Source organism: Panthera uncia (assembly GCF_023721935.1).
Source record: "Panthera uncia isolate 11264 chromosome C1 unlocalized genomic scaffold, Puncia_PCG_1.0 HiC_scaffold_3, whole genome shotgun sequence".
Classification (NCBI taxonomy): domain Eukaryota; kingdom Metazoa; phylum Chordata; class Mammalia; order Carnivora; family Felidae; genus Panthera; species Panthera uncia.
Window position 1 is genome coordinate 63,019,498 of NW_026057584.1, and position 24,762 is coordinate 63,044,259.

A 24,762-nucleotide genomic window follows, 5' to 3' on the forward strand; every position below is an offset into this window, starting at 1 on the left:
CTTAGGAGAACTGGGAGCAGTCACTCAGATTATTTTCTGTGTTCTGCGGTTCAGATGAAGAATACTGGTTGAGAAAGTGAACGTTTTTAATGCCCTTGACACTTGCTGCAAATAACTTTCTAAAATAAATAATTCCTTGAGTAAGTTCTGTTCGTACCAAACATTTGGCTCTTGGTAATTCTTATTAGCGTGGCTATTATTTTTCAAAATATATTAAAGATTATTTCTACCAGCTGAACTGTTTTTTCTTGGAGGGTAGGAAATATGACTTGAACATAGTATGATTATAAATAATAAGACTAATTTTACATGTGGCTTATGGAATTGGTTTTATTACTTCATAACCACATTTGAAACCTCACATTTCTTGGGATCTAGTAAATCCTGCCTCAAATGCAGGTCAATGAATGTTCTCTGAAAGAATTTGTAAGTCTAATTTGGAGAGTAAGAAGGGGTAGGAGGATATATTATAGGACATTTGAATGAATTCTTATACTCCATTTTTACAGAAGATTGGTGGAAGAATGGAGGAAAAAATGAAAATGAGCGAACTTTGTCACATTTCCACCTCCCACACTTACAATAAAATTCCCCTTTAATTCTGCTCAGCCCATTTTTGTTATGTGTCTTTATGAATATAACTTTCTACTTCTGAGTTTGCAAACAATAGTGTAAACACAGTGATATGTGAGTCAGCGACTTGTTGGTGTGGACTGAGTATAAACAAGTCAAGGGAATACAAAATAAGGGAATCGTTCTTGGTTAGGGCCAGGCAAGGATGACTTACTTGGCAGAAGTTGTCTCGAGCGGGTCTGAAAGGCTGGGCTTGACTCAGGAGGCAGAAGGTGGCCCTAAAGAGGCTGCGGTAAAAGGGAGTGTGTGAACTAAAAGGGAGAGGGGGTGAAAGATTGGTGGCTGCTGGCATGCTGGTAAAAAACCAGGACACAAGAAGGACGAAAAGAAATCTTTCTTTTCCTCATGGAGATTCTGATTTTGACTTAGATTCTTTGTTAATTGTTTAAAAATAAGTGCTTATGCATTTATATATTTTGAGAGAGAGAGATAGAGCATGAGTGGGGACGGGCAGAGAGAGAGAGAGAGAGAGAGAGAGAATCCCAAGCAGGCTCCTCACCGTCAGTGCAGAGCCTGATGTGGGTTCAAACCCACAAACCATGAGATCATGACCTGAGCTGAAATCAAGAGTCAGAGGCTTAACTGACTGAGCCACCCAGGTGCCCTGACTTAGATTCTAATAAAAAATCTTGAGTCTTAAATATTTTTAAAGCTGAGTTGAAAGGAATTTAAAAAAAAAAAACTTCTAGTGTAATGAACATACAGTTATATTAGTTTCAGGTGTACAATATAGCGATCCAACGAGTCTATACATGAGTCAGCGCTCATCATGTAAGTGTACTCTTCGCTTATAGGAAACTTCACCTATTTCACCCATCCTCCTCCCCCAATTCTGCTCTGGCAACCACCAATTCGTTCTCTATATTTAAGAGTCTGTGTTTTTGTTTGTCTGCCAAGACATCTTTCAAAATGTAAATAAATGTGTATCTTGTCACCATCAGAGAATCTTTACAAACAAAGAAGATCCTTTCCATGATGCTTCAATATAAAAGTTAAGGCTGCTTAAAGGGGGATGGGTCTGGAGGTCAGGTGTAGGAGGACTCTAATAGGAAGAAAGAAAACTTACAAAAAAGGAAAGAGAGACCTAGTAAGAGCCTCTGAGAAGGTAGTTATTAAGAGCAGTTATCTAAGACATTTTGAAGGCCAGCTGGATGTCACCTACACCAGACACGGCAGCCATACCAGTTAAAAACCATAATTATCCTCCATTGCTGTGGTGTAGAGGTGAGAAGGGTGGAGACATAGAGAAATATTTTTCTTATCACCCTTGAAGGGTGTCTGGAAGATGGGATGGGAACAGCAATTTCTTTCCCATAATCTAACAGGGCTTCCAAGGAAGCCAGCCTCTGTGGACAACCACAATACCACTGAGCAGTCCCAGGGGATGAGGCAAGACCAGAGCCAGTTTGGAGGGCCAGGTTTCAGATGGATAAGGTTGGAAATTAAATCCTTGGCCCTTTCTCACCATCTGCATGTAAAACCTAGTCAACAAAAGCAAGGAAAGTACCAGGACCCTATGTTTGAAGGCATAAATTAAAGAAGGGTTTATTCTCATTTCTTCCTCTATGGCCTAATTTTTGTCTCTCCTTTAATTTCCCCATTTTTTCCTAACTGCATCTATCCTACTTTGAAAGTGCAATAACAAGAGACTAAACACAGCTCTTTTATTTCTGCTTGCCCAGCTCCTATTAACGCCAAAGCAGAGAGTAGAGGTTAAGGCCGTGGCATCAGACTGCCTACGTTGAACCTTATTGCCATCTTGGGCAAGTTCCTTCATGTCTCTCAGCCTCCACTCCCTCACTATAAATTGAGAATAAAATTATGACCTCTTCAAAATGTGATGAATGCAAAATATAATGCAGTGGATATACTTAACCCAGTCTGTCCATAAGCAGCACCTGTTACATGTTGGCCATTATCATCCACACAGTACTGTGCTTATCGAATTGTATCGTGATTGCCTCTTTTTGCAACTGTACTTTGCTTTAAACATTTTTTTAACTTAAAATACGGGGAAAAAATAAACCCAAACGTTCATGTTCTTAGCACCCAGAATTGAGAATTATTTAAGCTGGTCATATTTATGTTGACTTTAAAAATAGAGAACCAAGCTATTCAGATATACAGTAGTTAGAGTAAATTTTAAGCCTGGGGGGTTTTTTGTTTTGTTTTTTGTTTGTTTTTTGTGGGGTTTTTTTTTGGTCCTCTGCCAGACTGTCCACAAGCTGCGTGGCTGTATGTGGCAGCTTGTTGAATTCCCACTTCCTTCCTCCAACATACATTCAGTCTATATGTATAAGTTTACAAACACACACATAAAAACACTGTAGTTTGAGGTGTGCGTTTTTCAAATGCTTTAGTTTACATACACTGTATGAATAGCAGTTTCTTTTCTTCAACATCATGTTTTTTGAGGTTAATTTGTGTTTAAGTGTAGTTTTAATTAATATTTATTGCTAGATATAATATTAGTCTACTTTCTAAATTAGAGCAATTTTTAGAGTAATTCCTCCTCTATTGAGAGGCACGAAGATTGTGTACAATTTTTTCTTACTGTTATAAACCTGTCCTACAATAAATATTGTTATACATAACGGTATACAGGTGTAAATTTTTTTTTTTTTTTAGGATGTAAGCCTACGAGGGGACCTGCATGTTGTAAATACATGCACATTTTAGTTTTACTAGATACCATCAAATTATTCTCACTAGAGAGGGACAAGAATTCTTCTTTCCCAGCAATTCTTATTTAGCAGTACTTGGCATTGCTACTTTTTAATTTTTGCCAAGTGATTGAGCATCTTTTCATATGTTTGTCGGTGATTTTGATTTTCCCTTTCATGACTTGCTTGTTCACACTTCTTAATTTTTATTGGAGGATTTGCCACAATTCTTTCTTTAGACGTCTTCCTTGCTGCTAAACTGTACACATCCCAAGTTGAGACGGGACTGTCATTATTGCTCCAGTGCCCGCCACTGAGCCTTAGACACAAAGGAACCGCATTAAGTGATTACTGTATAAATCAGCTCTCAGGCCTAAAACTCATTTCTGAGTACCTAATACTTTACTTTGACAGCACTTTTTGAAGTTAGCTGAGTGCCTTTGTGCCCATTGAGAATTAGACTCTGGCCAATGACACTCAATAAATATTCACTGGTTATTGTATCCACAGAGAAATGGAAACAATTAGAAGTTATGTGGTTTGTCTAAAGTCACCTCTAGAGTGAGGGTCCTAGCCAAGGGCAGAGACCATCAGGTCCCGTAAGTGTAGATCTGACCTTCATTTTCAAGGCCTCACAGAGCCCAATAGAAGAAGAGAAAAATGTGAACACAGAACTCACCTGGTAGCAGTTTTCTAATGTGTTTTCCCACTTCAGCCTGGTAGCACAGCCTGCCAGGTTTTTTTGGTAGTAATTTTCATCTTCTTTTGCCAACTTTTCAGTCGATTTTTTCAGTTTACTGAGGAGCTGAAGGAAAAGGTCAGTGCCACATATTCATTAACACATTTATCAAGGCTCTTTGTAATTCCAGGTAAAGAATTATGTATATCCCAATGAGACATTTCTCAATTCCCAGCTAAAGTCATAAATAGTAGCTATAGATGACAAAATTAAAGATTTTTCTCAGAGAAAAGGGGTATCAGACCTGAAAGGAAACCTAAGGGCCTTTCAATATGATTCCTTCATTTTTTTTTTTTTTTTTTTTTTTACAGTTTATTGACTTATTTTGAGAGAGAGAGAGAGAACAGGGGAGGGGCAGAGAGAGAAGAATCCCATGCAGGCTCCACACTGTCAGCGCAGAGCCCGATGTGGGGCTCAAACTCACGAACCGTGAGATCATGACCTGAGTGGAAATCAAGAGTTGGACGCTTAACCAACTGAACCACCCAGGCACCCCTCCTTCAGCCCCTCCTTCAATTTTTCAAATGAGGAAACTGAGGTCCTTAAGTGTGACATGATGTGCCCGTGCTCATCAAATCAAGGAGGAGACCAAATGACAGTGAGGGGAAACAAGCACAGATTAAAAACCTCCAGCTCAAGACTGTCACCTACCAGTGATTCCTGTACTCTATTTGGTAAATCCTTGTACCCTGGTGTTTCCTACCAGGACAGGTAGAGATTATGCAGCCATGTAACTTTAGAACTGGATCACCGGTGAAGAGCCTGAGGCACATGCTAATGTTCACTACAAGTTATGGGCAGCTGACAGGTGCTTTCCCCTTATCCTGCTCCCCGGTGATCTGCTCCTTCACAAAGAACCCCCTCTTGCCTGCCACCAAACGTGGCTATCTGATCGTGAAGTCTTCTGGAAAATCAAAGTGATAAAAAATTCTCTGCACCAGGGTAGCTGAAATTGATTCTCAAAATGCTCAGAGAAGTAATTTCACATCTTTGAGAACAAAGGAAGTTGTGTTAACACGAATGATTCTCAAACTTGAATATGCCTAGGAAGGACCTGAGTGCTTATAAAATGGCAGATTTTTGGGGTCCCACAAGTGCCAATACTGACTCTTTAGTTCTGTAATGGGATTGGGAAATCTGAATTTCGCCATCTCTTCAGGTAATTCTGATGCAAATGGTCCCCAAACCACAGGTGAAGGAGTACCAAAGATCCCTGGGACTTAAGCAGTTTAGGAGTTTCAAGGACAGAGACAAAGACTTTTAAAAATGACCTTCTTTATGCTTAAGAATATTTTGACTGTTTCAGTAATGAAGAACATTCATCCAAAATGGTGAATATTAATACCACTCACTTTATTATTTGAGTCGATATGCTAGCCATTCAACTGTCCCTCAGCTCTGATGTATGACTTACACAGGACACATTTGGTTTTGTATATCAAGTGTAATGAACCACATTTATCTATGGAAACATGAGCTTGTGAATTTTAACCTGATGACAATATAGTGAAAAGGCTGGAAGTGTGCCATGGCCATACTTTGCTAAATCATAATCCTTAGATTCTTACTGAGAATGCTCATCGCCACCCCCCCGCCACCCTGGCAATGAGAACGAAGTCACTTTTGAGGTGACTACTCACATTCATCAGCCTACACTAGAGAGCTATTGACTAGAAGTTTCTGCTCAACAAATTTACAACAAATAATCCCAAATAGATATAAAAGAAGAATGTAGAGTTTTATATTCTTATTTAAGGAAATTCTCAGAAACCTCTACCAAAAATCTGGCAAAATTGAAGATTTTTTCTTTTTTCTTCTTTCTCTAGGAACAAACATCTCATTAATTTATTCATCAAACATTTACTGAGTGCCACAATGCATCACGTACTGGGCTCTGGGACTAGAAAAGGGAACTAGGTAGTCTCCCCCCTCTAGTCAGAGACCTACAGGGCCATCACTATCCTGTGTGATCAATCCTGGAATGATCAATCCTGGAATGATACAAGGATTAGGTGTCACTGGAGCACCAAGAGGGGCACCTAAACTAGCCTTGGGATTAAAATGACATGTAAGCTGAGACTTGGGTGCTCACAGAAATGACCCTGAGTGAATAAACTTAAAATGGGGGTAAGATTGGTGAGGAAGCCAGTAAAAGGAGGCCTTTAAAAAGGAGAATGATATGCTCATTTCCGAGTTTCAGAAAAATCGGGTGGGCTTATAGATGGTGGGGGCTGGGGGAGGGGAAGGAAGCAATGCTGAAAGCCAAGAGACCAATCAGCCAGAGTAATCCAAGCGATGGTGATGGTGGTCTGGGAGATGAGTGCGAGTAGAAAAATTCAAGAACTATTTCATTTAGGAGGTAGAACAGCAAGGTTATGTTAACTGGTAATATTTAAAAGATACAGAAAACACAGCAATAAAGAATATTTTTGGTAGAGGGAAATAATGGCTCCAATCTTGGATGTTGAGTTTGAGGTGCCAGAAGGCAGTTTAGAGACTGGTTGGGCTGGAGATATAAATTTGGTTATTATCAGCATAGATATGGTAGTTGAAACTTTGAGAGTATATTTATTACGTACTGGTTACTTATTGAGTACCTGATTTTGAGAATACTGCGTTGGACCCTGGAAATACAATGCTGAATAAAACAGAATGAGTCCCAGGAGAGAAATCATCAGGAAAAGCAATATATAAAGGTCAGGCAGAAAAAAAGAAGTCCATAAAGGAGTTTAAGAAAAAATTGCCCAAAAGAAAAAAACCCAAAAGAGTAAGATATTGCTGAAGTTAAGAGAACGTTGGGGAACCTGGGTGGCTCATGTGTTGAGTGTCTGACTTTGGCTCAGGTTGTGATCTCGTGGTTCATGAGTTTGAGCCCTACAGCTCAGAGCCTGGAGCCTGCTTTGGATTCTGTGTCTCCCTCTCTCCCTCTGCCCCTCCCCCGCTCATTCTCTCTCTCTCTCTCTCTCTCTCTCTCTCAAAAATAAACAGTAAAAAAAATTTTTTTTAAAGAGAATTTTTTTAGAAGGCATAAGTCAACAATGCTTAATGCTTCCAAGAAGTTAAATAAAATAAGAATCAGGAAGTACACATTGGCTTTAGCAACAAGGATGACATTGTTTTCTAGGCAAGAACACTCTTAGTAGGATTGGGGGGAAGCTTGATTAGTATAGTTTGAGGTGTGAATCAGGAGGTGAGGAAATGGAGACAGAGAACACACAGCCCTTTTAATAAATATTTTTATAAATAAATATTTTGTAAATAAATATTATTGTAAAAAGGAGATGATTAAAAATCTGGAGAGGAACAGGGCCACAAAAAGGTGAATCCCTGCCTCTCCCCACTTTCCCCAGACAGCATGTTGACTGATGAGAAGCAGCTATTAGAGAGGGTTATGTCCGAGATATAGGAGAAAGAGAAAGAGACAAAAGAAACATCTCTGGGAGGCAGGATGGGATGGGAATCCAAGCACACGAAGAATTGGCTTGTCCCATTGCACATATGACTTTAATAGGCAGGTGGCTGAGCTGACTTCCATTTACTCTGTGAGGAAGGAGGCAAGAGAGTCAGTCTGCTGAGATGGGTGGTGAGGATGGAGGTGGAAGAAGAATGATTTAGATCAGTTTCTGCTGAGAACAAGGACTGCTGAGCAGGAAACGGAAAGAACTGCTGAGCAGTGAAAAGCCAGCCCTGCTCAGGTCGGAGATGAGGGGCACTTCTATGGGAAATGCAAAAAGGGAATGCTGCCTTAGGTGTTTAGCCTTAGGACTGAAAAAAGAAAAAGAAAAGAAAAAAAGTAAAACAAAGGAAGCTCCCAGAAAAAGCAATGAAGATGGTAGGGGTCTGGATAAAATGACAGCCAAGGGCCATGGTTACAGGATCAGTCGGAGGAGGCCAGAGGAAGTCCATTGGCTTCGACAGCCCAGGGAAGCTGCTAATGAGGGAAGGAAAAGGAAATCCACCATTTAGCTGCCCTGAGCTTTTCTCTATGTTATTGCTTGACATCAGTGAAGAATAACTTCTAATGAGGGCTCTGAATGCCTAGGACTGGCCCTGGTGTTTAGCATTTGAACAGACTGTGGTTTTGCCTCCGCAGAAGCTGCCTCATTATTCAATTCGAGTTGTGATCATTTCATACTGCAAAGATTGACATGGGAAGAAATAAGAACATTGTAAAACCTTGCTAACAATGAATTTAAGTTATTTGACTAATAGTTGCTTCAGATGAAGTGATAACGTTACTTGCAATGACAAGTTTCTTTCTCTTTTCATAGTGTTTTGGGTTGCCGTGGTGCTGCCCACATTTCCTTAGGGGGACTCTATCTTTTAGGGAAGATACTATTTCAAAGGTTTCCAATTTGGAGCACGCACCACCAGAAGTGTGCAAGATAATCTGTTATATCTCCAGTATTATTTGTGTTCATTTTTACCTGAAAACAGTAATGGAGCTTACTCTTATTTAACATGTGAATCAACACGGGTGCCCACACATAGACAGTTGTGTGCTCTGGAGGGAGAGTGGGGATTTCACAGCATAGGCAGCTGACACAGGCCTTCACAAATGTCTTCACTTTCAGCATCCTGGGACATGTGGCCATCCGCATGTGTCCGGGGCGTGGGGATTTACAGAATTATCATCTAGCTTTAATTAGGTTACACACACAAAGTTAACAAATGTCTTAAAAAGGTTTCTGCTAAGAAGATGTAGATTGACATCAGTACTGCCAATGGAAGCATAAGAAAGCCAGGAGAAAATGTCAGAGCTGATGCTTTCTCTGGCTCCTGGTTATGAGTGCGTCATCGCCCACAGGAAAAGCAAAATCTGGGACGATCTGGTGAAATCTCACAAGAAGTTAACCAGAAGGTTTAACACTACCAAGAGGAGCATTAGAAATAGGAGTTTACATTTCCTAAGATCAAGGCTGAAACTTGCCGAAGTGTATGTTTTGCCTGGAAATGTCACTCAGTGATCGTTTGAAGGCGTCATCATTAGCTAATCATTTAAAATACTTTTTCATCTTTATGTCACCCTTCAAACACTTTTTTATGTTTTATAACGTTCATAACATATTAGTACAATATATGAAGTGCTCTATATTATGTACAACATCAATAAGGTACATTGTACAATTCATTATATATGAATGGGTATTTTTTTTTAATTTTTTTTGGGCTGAGAGATATTGAAAGGGGTCCCTATCAAAAAATTTGGACACCCTTGGCCTAATTTATCGTCTGTCAATAATCCCTTTTAAAAATACATGTGGACCGGGGTGGCTGGGTGGCTCAGTCGGTTAAGCGTCTGACTTTGGCTCAGGTCCTGATTTCACAGTTTGTGAGTTTGAGCCCCGCATTGGGCTCTGTGCTGACAGCTCAGAGCCTGGAGCCCGTTTCAGATTCTGTGTCTCCCTCTCTCTCTGCTCCTCCCCCGCTCATGCTCTATCTCCAACTCTCCTTCAAAAATAAATAAAAAACATTTTAAAAAATTTAAAAATATATGTGGACCATGGGGGGCACCTAGGTGGCTTAGTCGGTCAAGCATCCAACTTCAGCTCAGGTCATGATCTTGTGGTCCGTGAGTTCGAGCCCCGTGTCCGGCTCTGTGCTGACAGCTCAGAGCTTGGAGCCTGCTTCAGATTCTTTGTCTCCCTCTCTCTCTGCCCCTACTCCACTCTCTCTCTCTCTCTCTCTCAGAAATAAACATTAAAAAATTTTTAAAAATAGATGTAGATTAGAAATGATTTAGAATCCCTCTCCTATTCTGCCACATAACAGCTCTGCAGAGACCCCATACAGAGCAGAGAATCAGCCAGTTCTCTTGTGTTCAGAAGTCAGAGTAGGAAACCCGTTGGTCTCCAAGCCACATGCACACAGCCAGCCAAGACAGGTTACCTTCTGCTTCTCCTTCTTAGTCACAGTTTGCTTGGAGCTTTCTACAAGATGGGCAAGTGCTTCATGCTTCTTGGTACTCACCATTAATTTCTTCTTGGCCTAGAGTCAAAAACATACAAAAACCAAAAATGGATCAGAAATGGATGTCAGGAGAAAAACTCTTCTGTTTTGAAACAAGTTGTGTTCATGTGCTAGCTTAAATGATTGTGTATTTTGAGATCTTCATTTCTGCCCTCACCTCAAAATCTGCCTACAATAAAACAGTAGCTAACATTTTTCCCTGAAAACAATGTATATTTTTTTATTATAGCAAGTGCACTTGAGAACATTATACATTTCTCCAAATCACAAAGGCCTACAAGTCTCCAAACCATTGTTCTAGCTAGCATAATGAAGGGAACAGCTTTCCCACAAAAACATCACAGCAAACATGGAAGACTGCCTGCATCATTTTTAAAAATCAACCTGGGCCACAATTGAGGTCATTTTAAGATGCTCTCTTAAAACTTAAAGCAAAGGGGAGATTTGTTCCTGATATCCTGCGCATTTGACTGGCATTCTGTGAAATGGCCTGCATTTGCGGCAGGGGACTGGGAGTTGGGAAGGAAGAAGAGTTCAAAGTCTCCCTACTCTGTTGGTGCCTTAAACCTCAAAGTGGGTTATGAGTCAGGTGATCGTTTCCCATTCTACACAGTTCCAACTTGGCAGAAGATGCTGTTCCAGAGAGAAAATAAACAAACAGAACTTGGTTTGAATTGGATTCAGCCTGTTCAGGAACTGGCTTGATTGGAAGACTGTTTAGTTTTTCAACTCAAGGTTGCAAGGACTGCAAAACCAGGCAATGAAGGGAAAAGTTCAGTTCCCTCTCTCTTTAGGAATCAGAGGCGACGCCTTCTAAATGTCTCTAAACCTATGAAGGCTCTGCAAAAGGGAATTCAAGGAACAGGAAGCCACTGGCCCTCTCTCTCTGCCTCCAGTCACACAACCCCGGAAAAATGAGAGCATGAGGGAAGAGCATTTGGTCCTTTAAGGCTTCCATTTCTGTCTCCCAAATAGACCACACTTCATTACATGTGGAAACCCTTCAACTGTAGCTGGGGAGAAAATTATTCGAGCTCAAGAATTTTATGTTCTCTAATTTCTCTGTCACTCTTCATAAAAAAATAGGATCATTTTATTTAGAAAAATTACTTGCTGGGAACTGGGAAAGAATAAAAGATGCTTCTTTTGTTCTTGAAAGCAATTACAGCTGCTGAGCCCGGTTTCTCTCTTTTGGTTCGTTATATTGAGTTTCTGGTGAAAGCTGAATATTTAGAGAATGGATTTTTAAACACAAAGCCTGTTTAAGAAAGCTCCTAAAATCAAGAGCAAAACTAAAAACACATGACTGGGTGCTGATTATGGGACTTTTAAACATTCCTTATAAAAGTGGTTCTCATGAGCATTCTTTTTACCACTACTACTATTGTGGGTATAGAAATTCATTTATCTCAAACATTTCTTAATGTCCTTGGTCTTATGGAGCCATTGGTTTTAATGAAGGAGCTTCAAAGTCAACCCTGAGGGCTGAGTTGGGGCTGCCTTATAGTTTTGAGGGCCTCTCTAATTATTTGCCACTAGCAGCTGTCTGCTGGGGAAAGTTCTCTTTGGGCATTAACACTCTGGAGATGAAAATGGAGTTCAACTTTTGAAGCACAAGTTCTAGTAAAACAGATCACTGGGCTTTCTTAGCAGATTCCCTCTGCACTGGTTTCTAGTTCTTTCTACTTGAATTCCTCCTAAACCAGATTATTCTAGAATTATCTTCTGTACATATGTATAGGTTCCATCTGTTATTCTCTCTGCTTAAGAACCTATAATGATATGCTCTAAATTCTCACACCAGATCATAATTCCTCTCCCTAGAATTCATTTACTGTTTCCTGCACATATGTTATCTAGCCAACTACATTTTAAATTACTTGAAAATAGGAACTATATCCTAGTACAGTGTGGACTACAAGAAGCGGACCATACATATTTGTGGATCAATATATGTGTTCCTCTTTACATATCGCTCCCCAGCCTTCACGGTACTCCTTTCACTAGTGACACAGCGATCACGAATGCCCTTCTATGAATGATAAATCCAAAACTCAGATAGTATTTGTCTCCTGCCCTAAGTTACAGATTATAAAGAGAGGCAGTCAGTGTAGTGTAATGGGTAAGAGCAGTGACTCTGGAACCCAACGACTTATAACAATTCTTGGTTCAACCATTAACCAGATTTAGGCATATGATTTACTTCTCTGTGTCTCAGTTTCCCCACTCATCTGTCAAATGGAACAATACAGGTCACATACCACATTGGGTTGGGATTTTTTTGGGGGGGGTGTTGTGATGATTTAATAAAAATATATAGCATGTGGCATACAATAAATGCTATGTCTGTTAGTTATAAATAATAACCATATTTAGACCCCTGCTCTTCTGTTGGTTTAGTTGAAAGATATATCTATTTAAAAACTCAGGTGAAGAAACATGTTTCTCTTCAGTTAGCACTTAGAAAGACTAACACTAAAACACATGATCACATTCATGCAAAGGCAAAAAGTTTCAATCCTAAAAACTGAGTTCACATAAATGACATTTGTACGTATACTTGCCTTGATTTGTTGATTCCAGTTGCTAATGACAAGGTTTGCTGCCTTTTCAACTTCATTATCAAGCTATGAACAGAAAAAAAGAAAAATGATTTTTTTTTCCTCTCTTTTTGTTGAGTCATGGGGCTGGCTTATAAATTCTGGCACAGTCACGACCACAGTTCATAGGAATTTCAAAGTCCTGAGAAAAGTAGTTAAACTATCTTTTCCCCATGTCAAAAATCTCTTGACAGGATTTAGATTGAGTGCATTTGGTAAAAGAATGATTTCTACGTAAACGATGTGACTATATAAAAACTTGTAGAAACAATATAAATGTGTACAATCTGTGTGGAGGGGGTCTTGCAGAATCTGGCGTCACTTTCGCTCCCATTGGCTCTTCCACATCATTTCACATGGCCCAACTTCTAGCACCATGACAATCTATAACAGTCCTGGCTGTGCTAATTTTACGAAGTGTCTCATGGCCCCTGAAATGAATACTGTTTTAATTTCAAAGAGATTGAATTCTTTAAAACAATTTTTTTTTAATTTTTTTATTTTAGAGAGAGAGAGAGAGCACAAGTGTGCATGAGCAGGGGAGAGGAGCTGAGGGGGAGACGGAGCCCCACCCAGGACTCGATCCCTCCACCCTGGGATCATGACCTGAGCCCAAATCAAGAGTCAGATGCTCAGCTGAGCCACCCAGGCACCCCTCAAAGAGATTGAATTCTTAATTATAATTAACTTTTCTCCTGCTTTTCAACAGCCAAAAGGACAATGATAAAAATGCCCCTAGCCAACCCCCAAGGAGATCAGATTCTATGAGGCAAAACTTTTTCTTCCTGGACCGTAGACTTTTTTGCAGGCCCACAGCTCAGCTATCACTCAACCACACTGAGACCTAGCAACATTGCACTTTTATGTTACCAGCTGATTAAATTTGGAATATACAATTTATGTAACAAATACGATGAAAATAATTTTGTGCATTATGTCACTTTTGACTCTGTGAAATGTGGAACAAATTCACTTTTTAAAAAAATGCTCATTTTTATCTTCTGTGAGAGAGTGGGCCGGGGTTTTGGGGGAGCAGCAAGGAGAAGAAAGGCCAAAATGAAGACTCTGAACTGGACAGCGATTTGGGGGATCATGGAATGAATTATTCAAAGCACTGTGATAATAATGATAATGTCACTGTGCCTAATTTATGGTAAGTACTAAGGAAATGCTAGTGACTATCATATAAATACGGGGTTATGAGAACTATTTTGTAATTAATGAAATATTGACTGGTGTTCAGTGTTTATTAAGTTTGTTTGTGAAGGTGGAAGATTATATTGCTTTTTAGTAATTACTGTAAATTTCCCCCATCACCCCAGCCCTCAGCAGAACATCCATTCTGGTAAAAATACATATAGGTTCACACAAACATCAAATCCATTTCCTGACTCAGTTTAATGCATCTGAATAAAAATGTTTTCGGATCATTTATCTTCCATCAGGACTTTTACAAATTCCCTCATCTTACTAACTTATTACCTTTAGGACCTGCTTTATCAGGCTGTGGTCACTTGAAACTCCCCTCACCACCACCCCTTTCCTTCACAAGGACCACCATTACTGCTTCTTACCTGCACCTGGCCTTGAAACAAATAGCGACCATGACCTCACCCCTATCAGAGCTAAGCAGCGTTAATCAAACACCCCTTCACATCACCTGAAAATATATTTTAAAGTGCTTAACAACTGTATGACACACAAAGAAAAAGAAAAAGAAACACGGATGAAACTGTTCTGGAAGAGAGGTAGACAGGAAGACTACAGAATGCGCTAGATAAGAGGACCAGGTGTCCTGAAAGTATTTAGCTGTTCTCTTTTTTTTTTTTTCCTAATTTTATTTGAGGACTATATCCATTATTGCCTTTACCTAATCTGAAGCTGTTAAGCACAGAAAAGCACGTCTTTCTAAAAATTGTGCATATAATTCCTGTTTACAAAAGGAATATCTATTCCTTGAAAAACAATGTAAATACAAAAAGTACAATAAATGAAATAAAAATAACCTTGAATTCCACTATGTAGATATAATTCTTATTAATATTCTTAGGAGGTTCCTCTAGATTTTTTTCTATTCATATATACATATATTTACAAATAGTTTAAAAAATTGAGATCATTTTTATTTAACACTATATAGTGAAAAAATTTCCGTATCATTAAATTCTTCTATAATAAGATTTTTGATGCTTGCATAATATGCCATTCAAATTATCATGATTTATTTTTGGATGATGAAGATGTTTCTAGTTTTTCACTATTGTAAACAATGCTTTAACAAACATCTCTGTAGATAAATCTTGAGTTTGTGTTTCTTATTCTGGCAAATTCCTGAAACCTAGCATCACTTTCGATCACCGTTTATTCCTAGGGTCAAAGACAGAAATCTTGCTTTAAGATTTGACTCACGGATTTTCTCTTCTTTTCATGTACACTCAGGACCTGATGAGTTGGTTTTATTGCTTCCAACTCAATTGCTTTGCCAAGTTTTCTGGAAATAGAACATAAAAGACACACAAGCATAGTATTAGGATTTATATCTACTTTCCAAATTATTTTCTGGGGAAATAAAATGGCGTGTTCCAGTCTATCTGTTAAGGGCAAGTTTGAAGCAGACTATTTGTAGCACACCCACTTTAAATATTTATGCCTCCCTGGGGGTTGGAGTAAGCCGGGGTGGGGGCACTCACTGATGCAGGTCCGCCGCAGATTTCATGCCCTCTGAGACCCAGGCCCAGGCACTGACGAGACAGCTGGAGGCAAAAACAGGGAGCACAAGAGTGGGTGTCATTTTCCCAGTAAAGTCTGAGAAATACAGCATTCCGTCTGAGTCACTACACTCAGCAATTGCACTCATTTCCCTAATCTTATTTCACTTTGTCCACGGGGTTAAATTCTGCCAACTTACTGATTTGCACTATAGTCATTACATATATGGGTTTCTTTCCATCATTTTTCATTTCAGTTTTCATTTTCCATTTCATGTCTGTAGAAAGTCAGGAAAATAAAGTAGCCAAGGTGAGAAGGCATTTAGAACAGGTGGAAGATCATGCGGTAGGTAGGGGTGGAGGGACCTAAAGACAATCTTTTCAGGCTCCTCATCCCATGAATGAATAAGCTGAGCTAGGCTCAGAAAAGTTAAGTGGTGAAGGACCCAAGAGCCCTGGGACGGCCCATGTACTGCTCTTGGGGTTAGGGTCCAGCTCCCGTTTCCTGCTGGCTTTTAGGACAACAGCTCAGATATTTTGTTGTCTTGTAAGCAGTGTCTCCACTTCATGAAAGGAGAGCACTGACCTCTCCCTAACAGCACAGGGGGAGGGTTAGCAAGTGTGATGTTATTTTCTCCCACAGAAGGGGCATAGCTCACAGCAGCCCATAGCCTTGGCCTTCAGAAGCCAGAACAATAAGCTCAATTGCATTAATAAAGTTCAAGGACAGAGGCCTGTGTAGACTTTGATGGAGGGGGGATGGTGCAGAGGTTGTGCCTCCAAATGACTTAGGTTGCACCTTGCAGTCAGAGAACTGGAGAGATACACCAGAGGATGACAGATTTTCTGCATATCCTAAGCCAGGCATAAAACCAGAGACAAGAGACTACCTTCTATAGACTCAAAGTTATAGGAAATTGCAGGAAACACAAATGAATCTGTATTGATAAGAAGCAGATCAGTGGTTGTTTAAGTGGGGAAAGGATTGCAAACAGGCACAAAGAATCTTTTGATGTGATGAAAATGTCTATGTTTTGATTTTGGTGGTAGCTACATAGTGTATACATATATCAAAATCAACCAAACCATTTACTTAGAATGGGTGCTTGTTATTGCATGTAAATTAAACTTCAATAGAGTTGATTATTTATTTATTTTAATGTTTATTTATTTTTGAGAGCAAGAGAGACAAAGCGTGAGTGGGGGAGGGGCAGAGAGAGAGGGAGACATAGACCTGAAGCAGGGTCCAGGCTCCGAGCTGTCAGCACAGAGCCCGATGCGGGGCTTGAACTCACAGACTGTGAGATCATGACCTGAGCCAAAGTCGATCGCTCAACCCACTGAGCCACCCACATGCCCTGAGTTGATTTTTAAAAAAAGGAACCCATGGAGTGCCTGGATGGCTCAGTCAGTTAAGCATCTGACTCTTGATTTGGGCTCATGATTTCAGCTCAGGTCATGATCTTATGGTTAGTGGGCTTCATCCCATGTTGGGATCTTTGCTGACAGCCAGAAGCCTGCTTGGGATTCTCTCTCTCCCTTTCTCTGCCTCTCTGCACCCCCCCTTAAAATAAATAAATAAACTTTAAAAGTATATAAGTAAATAAACAAATAAATAGGAACTCAGGCACCCTTTGGGGAAGAGAAGCTGACATTTGATCCTCAGAGGAGCTGAGCAGCAGAGCAGGAAGCCTAGAGCTTGGGCCTCAGAGGGGTCTGTGTCTTTGACCTTGAAAAGATCACATGATTTCTCTGACCTTCACTTAACTGGTCTTTTATTTATTTATTTATTTATTTATTTTAAACTTTAAAAAAAATGTTTATTTATTTGTTTTTGAGAGAGAGACAGATAGAGAGCAAGCAGGGGAGGGACAGAGAGAGAGGGAAGCAGAATCCCAAGCAGGCTCCGTGCCGTCAGCACAGAGCCCGATGTGGGGCTTGAACCCATGAGCCATGAGATCATGACCTGAGCCGAAATGAAGAGTTGGGTGCCTAACCAACTGAGCCACCCGGGCACCCCTTAACTGGTCTTTTAAAATAGAAATAGTTCAGGTTATCTATCCAAGTAGCTAACACAGATTTTCATATAGATAAAAGTTTATTAATTAATCAATGGTTATTATTAACAAAACATTCTGGACATGCCACTGCTCTGGGAGCATCTATGCTGGATGCCAGGATTACAACACAACAAGACACACCCCCTGCACCCCTACACCTCTCATTCTTTAGGGGGTAGTTAGGGAGTAATCAAAATCATAATGGACACTTACGGAGCTTTTGCTCTATGCCAGGAATTAAACACACTTCTCAAAAATTATCTCATTTAATCCTCACAGCAATTATATGAGATAGGTTCTATTTCCATTTTAAATACACACTGAGAGGTAAAATAAATTGCCCTATTCACCCACTTGATGAGGGGTAGAGGTAGAATTTAAATCTGGTCAGCGTAAATAAAGTCTATACTCAACCATTCTGCTATACTGGCTCCTTTGCAGTCTACTAAAGTACCGTCCTAAAAATCGAGCTCAAAGTCAAACAATTTCAAAGCCATTATTTGCTATTACAGAGGATTCCTGAGGAGGAATAGGAATGTGAGCTCCAGAAGGCTTCTTTTTTCTTTCCCTCTCTCTTTCACCATCAAAAGTGGTCTTTGCAATGGTACTTCCAGTTTAGGATGACACCTGCAAGTATTGGTCAAGAATCTTTGTTATAAATTATCATTGATGGACCATTTTTAGAATATCTTTTAGAATATCCAATATCTTTCTTCTCTCCCCTGGAAGAAAATATCAACTTCATTCTGAAATGTACTAAGGAAAATGTGAACCACCAGTTTTTCAGGACCCGATGAGCTAATCTCTACATACATGATATCATATAATACACACCTCCCCCAGGCTTAAACACACACACACATACACACAATGAAGCACATGTCATTACTCCATCTAACAGTGGAGGAAATCAAGGCACAGGGAGGCCAGGTTATTCTTTGGAGGTCATGGAGTTGAGATAAAGTGGGATTCACACTTCTTGACTCCAAGACCTTCCAACTCAGTGACACTGTTTCTAAAGTAACATGTTATCACTGGGACTTCTTATGAATATGGGTGTAGACATTGTAAGGACACAGGATCAATCCAGTTCTGTCACTTAATACCTGTGTAATTGGGGCAAGTTTCTTAAACTCTCCAAGCTTCAAGACCTTGTCTGTAATAGGGACAATTAAGAAGACTTGCCAAGGATCATGAAGATTAAAGGAGAGCATCTATAAAAGCTTGTAATGCAGTGCCTGGCACATAGTAAGTGCCCAAGAACTGTAAGCCGTGCTTGACATTATTCCTCCACATTTATAAGAGGAAGCCGGGATTGGACATATGTCACTTTTGATAGCTTTTAAGAATTATTTTGCCTTACCTCTTACAGATACTTACTTTTTTTTGGTGCTCTGTAATGTTTTGCTTAACTTGATTGCTAGTTTCTGAAGTCCTTTGGCATAGTTAATCTCCAAGTTTGCCCTGTTAGCAAAGGGATAGTTGTTAGGTAGGATGCTCTGACCAAACGGCAGACAAACACACATACGCACACACAAATGAAGGAGGGATCAGGCTGACCATTCCATGTTTGCACAAAGAGACGACTTGTTTACTATAAGGATCATCTTGTCCTTAGGTGAAATCCTTAAGGATATCCAAAAGGATCCTACGGAGGGAGAGCTTTTAATTTAACCTTCTTCTACACTAGAGTTATGGGTTGAATTGTATTCCCTTCCCACCCCCACAAAGATGTTAAAGTCCTCAGCCCTAGAGCCTGTGAATGTGGCCTTATTTAGAAATAGGGGCTTTGCAGATGATCAAGTTAAGATGAGTTCATCAGGGTGGGCCAGATCCAATATGGCCATGTCCTTATAAAGAGAGGAAATTTGGACATAGAGACAAACACACACACAGGGAGAATGCCATGTGAAGATGAAGACAAGAGATTGGGGTGATGCATCTACAAGCCATGGAGTCCCAAAGATTGGCAGAAAACCACCAGAGGCTAGATAGCAGCATGGAACAGATTCTTCGTCACAGCTCTCAGAAGGAACCAACCTAGCCAACACCTTGATCTCAGACTACCAGCCTCCAGAACTGTGAGACAATCAATTTCTGTTATTTAAGACACCAAGTCTATGGTACCTTATTATGGCAGACCTAGCAAACTAATTCATCAAGCAAAGAATGGAAAACTTTCCTACTTATTCTGGGACATCAACACCATCAGATTAGCTCTAGATTATAATAGCTGGCAATGAAGTGATCAATTATGATGAAGTTAGCCAAGAAGTCGCTTTTTTTTTCTTTGTTTTGTTTCTCACTGCCCGTGATCAGGTCTTTATTCAAAATTAGCTACCCAGGGGTGGTGCCTGGTGGCTCAGTTGGTTAAGTAAGCGTCTGACTTCGGCTCAGGTCATGATCTTGTGGCTTGAGTTCAAGCTCTGCGTCGCACTCTGTGCTGACAGCTCGGAGCCTGGAGCCTGCTTCGGATTCTGTTGTCTCCCTCTCTGTCTGCCCCTCCTTCACTCATGCTTTGTCTCTCTCTCTCTCAAAAATAAATAAACATTTAAAAAATAAAAAAAAAATTAGCTGCCCAAAATGATTCAACATTTATAGAAGACACAAATGTAAATTTATGCAGCAGGATTTTTTCTTCCATGGTGGGTTTCTTTCTTTTTTACAGGCTTCTTCTCAGCCTCTGCATTCTTGGTAGTTGCAGCTTTTTCCCATCAAAAGTTTCTTCTGCTCCTTAACACCAAGAGGCTTCTTTCCCTTCTTCCCTACCATAGACTGCTTGCCTGGAACCCTCTTCTCATCCAATATGGCTTTTAGCATGGCTGCTGCCTCATCCATCCAGAGTTTGTGACGCCTGGCCTGGCAGAGGATGGTGCTCCGGCACATGGTCTTGGCATATGGGTTTGGCTTCAACCTGATTCTCAGGTTCTTTGGTGAATTCTTGCTCAGGACTCTGTGATGACTCTTCCTGCACACTGCTCCCAGGGCTCTTTGGATCTCTGGGTTTTTCCAGATTCTGCTAAGGTGTGTATCAAGTGTGTAGTTATTCTTGAGGGAGGATGCCTTACACCAAGTGCCATACAGAACATCTAACTTGGAGAAAGCACTTTCAGTCCAAATGTGGAACCGTCCCATGCCCACCAGGAGCAAGTGTCAAAATGTTCAGTGGCTTATATTAAATAGAGTAATTCCAAGAATGTTTCTGCAGGCCTGGATGACACCGTTGTCCTCATTATAGATGATGCAGGGTCCCCCACACTGAAGATGACAGTGGTTTCTCGCTTTGCCATTTCCAGCACTCCTTTGTTGAGATGCATTAGACCTTTTTGATATCATTCCAAGCCTTAAGTTTCATAAGAAGCAGAACAACCTCCTTGGTCTTCTTGTAGCCTTCAACTTCATCTTCAACCACCAAAGGAAGTTCAGAAACTTCCTCGATATGATGACATTTAGACATGACCAGCTCTGGTAAGGCTGAGGCACCCAGGGCAGACCACACCACTTCTGAGTTGTGTTAACTCTGTGGTGCCAATGACGCCAGGTTTTGGTTGGTGCAAACATGGAGCCCCCCTGACACAGGTTTCCAAAAGCACCCAGGCTGGAATGGTGAGTCCCCCTGCCTCAAACTCTGGACATTCGAGCCACAGCTCTGCCAGTACCCTAAGACTCAGCACTTGTTTGGTGAGCTGCTAATTCATAACAGTGTAGGGCTGTCTGTTGTTTGTGCGCAAGTTGGTATGAACAAAGTTCACAGTATATGGTGGAATGGGAGCCTTGAGCACACTAGGCAAAGTTGTATTTTTGCCAGATGACTCCCCCTTTTCAGAATACACTGATACCAGTGGACAAGCACACGCCATGGCAGGGAGGGGAGAAGGTCGCACTCCTCTCAACCCAGCAGCTCCTACACAAACAGCAAGAAGTAGCTTTCTAATGGAAAAGTGCAGAGGGGCCAAAACTAGATTTAGAAAATGAATTTCTGTTACTTTCTATGCAGGACAAGACTCAGTAGGGAATCTGGGCATGCCTCCAAAAACAAACTCCTCGGTTCTTTTGAATAGATTGAATCACCATTATCTTAAACTGATTTTACCATGTCCTACTTATAAGCCCATCTATAGATAAAATAAAGACATAGTCTTATTCAATCTTCTCACTTTCTTTGAAGATAATACAAATGTAGGACATTAAGTTCAATTTATATTGTATTCCTTCTTAATTTGGACCAGAGTGGGTGTGTTTATTTTGTTACTATTATTGCATAGCTTTTAGTCTTTGAATTCTATTTTTATTATAACATATCTTTAGATTTATGACTTCATTTCATTGGAAAAACAATCCCAGAATTCTCTAGTAACTAACTTAATACCTGCATTTTTTTCAGTGCAATGAAATTAGAATTTAATATCATGGATCGAACGGGGAAAGATAGCTCTGTTGTATAAAATGGAATCCAGAGATCATGAGCTATTGATCTATTGTTAAATTTCTATTCATCTTTCCCTGTTAGTATAGCTGTGATTTAAGTTATCTTCACCACTATTTGAAAGAAAGAAAGTCACTGTAGAATGCATATTAAGTCCTAGTTGCTTAAAACACCATTTGGAATCAAACCTTTCCCAAGTGTAAGTAATGGTCGTGGCAAGTATTTTAAAATAATGAAGCTGATAAGTAAATACATCATTGCATTTAAAAAGCTATTTCTGTGCTCTAAGAATATATTCCAATCGATGGAGAGAGAGAATGCTGGTCAGCAGCAAACTGGGAGAGACCATCACCTTGATGAATTTGGATGTTCTAGAAGCCCAGACCTCTACCGTTTACTGGAGTGGCTTTAGTTACTGCTTAAAGGGAGTAATCAGACCCACCTCTAGAGGTTTTATGATGATTAAAATATGCAAATGATCCAAACCTAGGAAGGGCTCAATACCTAGATTGATTGCTGGACTGACCTGCATAATCTGACACTTATCTCCCTCTCTATTTCCTCTCCTACCAGTCATCCCCTTGCTTACTGTACTCCTGCTTAGTAGCCAAATGCCATCCTGCATCAGGGCCTTTGCACTTGCTGTGGCCCTTGCTGGATACTCCTGCTATATAACCACATGGCATCTCCTTCATATAAACCCCAACAGGTTTTGTTCAAACATCACTATCTCAGAGGCTACCCTGTGACTATATATTCTCTTAAGGCTTTCTTTATGTTCTAGAACTTAACCATTGTCTTACACCACATATTTTCTCAGTATATTTCTATGAACAATTCTGTGAACACCCCTAGAAGGTAAGTTCCACAAGGACCAGAATTTGTTTCATTCGCTGCTTGCTATATCTCTAGGCCTAGAACAGTGCCAGGCACTCAGTATATAAGTCTTGAATGGACTTCCCATCAGATCTTGGTTAGAATTTTTAACTGGTCTCTGCTATATCTGTTCTTGCTCCACAGCTTTTGAAAATTTTAAACTATTTCGATGCATTCCTGCCCTGATGCATTGCTCAGTCCTAATGTCAGAGTACACTGCTTTCTAACCCTTGGAGTAGCTAGATCCACTTACCTAGTCCATTGCTAACCAGAAGGCTTTTTAAGACTTTCTTTTTTAGCATTCTGTTTTCTCTTGGAAGCAGCACAGAGAACATTAAATAAGATGAAGTGTTCGTACTGCTCAGCTAAGTGCTAGGCACCAAACAAGTTCTTAATAAATAGTAATTTTTCAAGTACCATTATTATGTACCCAAAAGGATCTCTAAACATTCAGAACACCTCAAATATACAGAGATGGGAAGTGTTGGGGGAAGAATCCACAGTTTGCTCATCCAGCAGCTCCAGGACAATCCAGAATGGCTTCTAACACAACAGGTAATGCTGTTGGGCACAGCCTTTTCCTCAGAATTCATTTTCACTTTCAGGATGTTCTTGGAGGCCGTACAAGGAGTCTCTCAGAGGCCAGGCGGAAATAAAAAGGACAATTGCCAGAAGGAAGTGTTGTTTTCCTTTAAATTGCTAACTAAATCAGATTCACCTGGGGGAAAATGTTGGGCTTTTGGCATCAAGAAAGGAAAAGGGTCCTGCTGGCTGTGAAGCTAATACTCTTCTGTTTTGAGCTTTGCTTCCGAGCCCCAGGACTTCTGCTGGGTTTTGCTTGAGCACAATAGGAAACCAGCCTAAAGAGATTTGATTACCACACAGCATTTCTCTTTACACACAAGTATCTTAGAAATCTGGGCAGATTTGTAGTTTTACAGGTTGAAATAGAGCTTAAAAATTCCAAACAGTGCCCCTTGATAAATGTGTTGCCATCCCTTGTGACACGTTGCTGATGCTTGACTTGTGTTCTGCCTGCCCACAAAACAGCGACATCCAACATTTCCTATGCCAGGCACCCTTCTAAGTGTTTTAGGCATGAAACTTCCTCACTTAATCTGGGAGAACTCCCATCAGGTAGGCACACATACTCTCCCCATTTCATGGAGGGGAACACCAAGACGCAGAGAGTTTACCCCCATTAACTTTCCTGAGGTCACATAAGAAGAAGTGACAGAGCTGAGACTTGAAACCAGGCAGTCTGGGCTTGAGAAACTGCCTGCTTGGTCCTTCCAGTTTCCTGCCTCTGAAACTGTGGGGAAGAGGCTGGGGATGGAGAATTGCGGGGGAAGTCAAAGGTAAGTGCTTTTAAAAACTGTCACCGCCTCTCACTTCGCCTTTAAAGGCAGTGTTCTGAATCACCAAGGCTCCTGGTGGCTTAGCAGCTAGAGACAGAACTCACAGCAACCTCAGCCCAGGCAGACTGAGCTTGCCGGGCATCTTCTGGAAACATCAGTATAAGTCATGTTCCCAGACGTGGAGGAGGTGTTAAGGGTCTGGAAGGTGGGAGGGAGGGGGCTGTGATATCAGCTGTCATCAGTGTAGGTCTCTGAGGCCGGACCGAGTTGGTCACGGCCTCTTTGAAGAGCACCTGTAACCATCCCTCCACCTTCAGCATAACGGTGACCCTGAAGGGTTTTAGACCCAGCATTCAAATTGACCAAGCAAAGCTGGCTGCCAACATTTTAAACCCTAATAACAACTTGAGAATCCTCAACAGATTACCCTGCCAGTTAGAAGGAAATGAAACAAGGTCAGGAGGATGGGTGTGGGTACAGGAGGAATGGAACACTCTGAGCTCTCTTTCTGGTGAGTCTGCCAACTAATGAAAAGTTCCCTGCCTCTGGCAACGAATGGCCTTCATCTTAACAGAGGTTAATGAGTAAATTCCTCCCCAGAGAAAATTGCTCTAAGAAGCCATGTTCCCACTGGCAAGCATAGAGAGAGCTATTACTTTTATAAACCGGGACATTTGTAAATTGAAACAAACACTGCCATGTGGCTCGTCTGTGCTTATGGTCTAATAA

General features: G+C 40.6%; 1 protein-coding gene and 1 pseudogene across 4 annotated transcripts in view; both read right to left on the minus strand.

Moving 5' to 3' along the window:
* The window catches only part of NOSTRIN (nitric oxide synthase trafficking), a 59,819-nt gene that overhangs the window by 19,072 nt on the left and 15,985 nt on the right, over positions 1-24,762 (minus strand). For 2 of the 4 annotated variants that reach the window (XM_049616070.1, XM_049616072.1), the window contains exons 3-9: positions 18,754-18,837; positions 17,884-18,000; positions 15,296-15,358; positions 15,015-15,096; positions 12,570-12,632; positions 9,925-10,023; positions 3,976-4,101 (exon numbers count right to left, since the gene is read on the minus strand). In XM_049616070.1, the coding sequence (XP_049472027.1) occupies positions 3,976-4,101; positions 9,925-10,023; positions 12,570-12,632; positions 15,015-15,096; positions 15,296-15,358; positions 17,884-18,000; positions 18,754-18,837 (634 nt within the window). The remainder of the gene's footprint in view (positions 1-3,975; positions 4,102-9,924; positions 10,024-12,569; positions 12,633-15,014; positions 15,097-15,295; positions 15,359-17,883; positions 18,001-18,753; positions 18,838-24,762) is intronic. The other 2 variants (XM_049616071.1, XM_049616073.1) reach the window with 2 other exon arrangements.
* On the minus strand, positions 19,663-21,379 carry LOC125911856 (60S ribosomal protein L4-like; annotated as a pseudogene).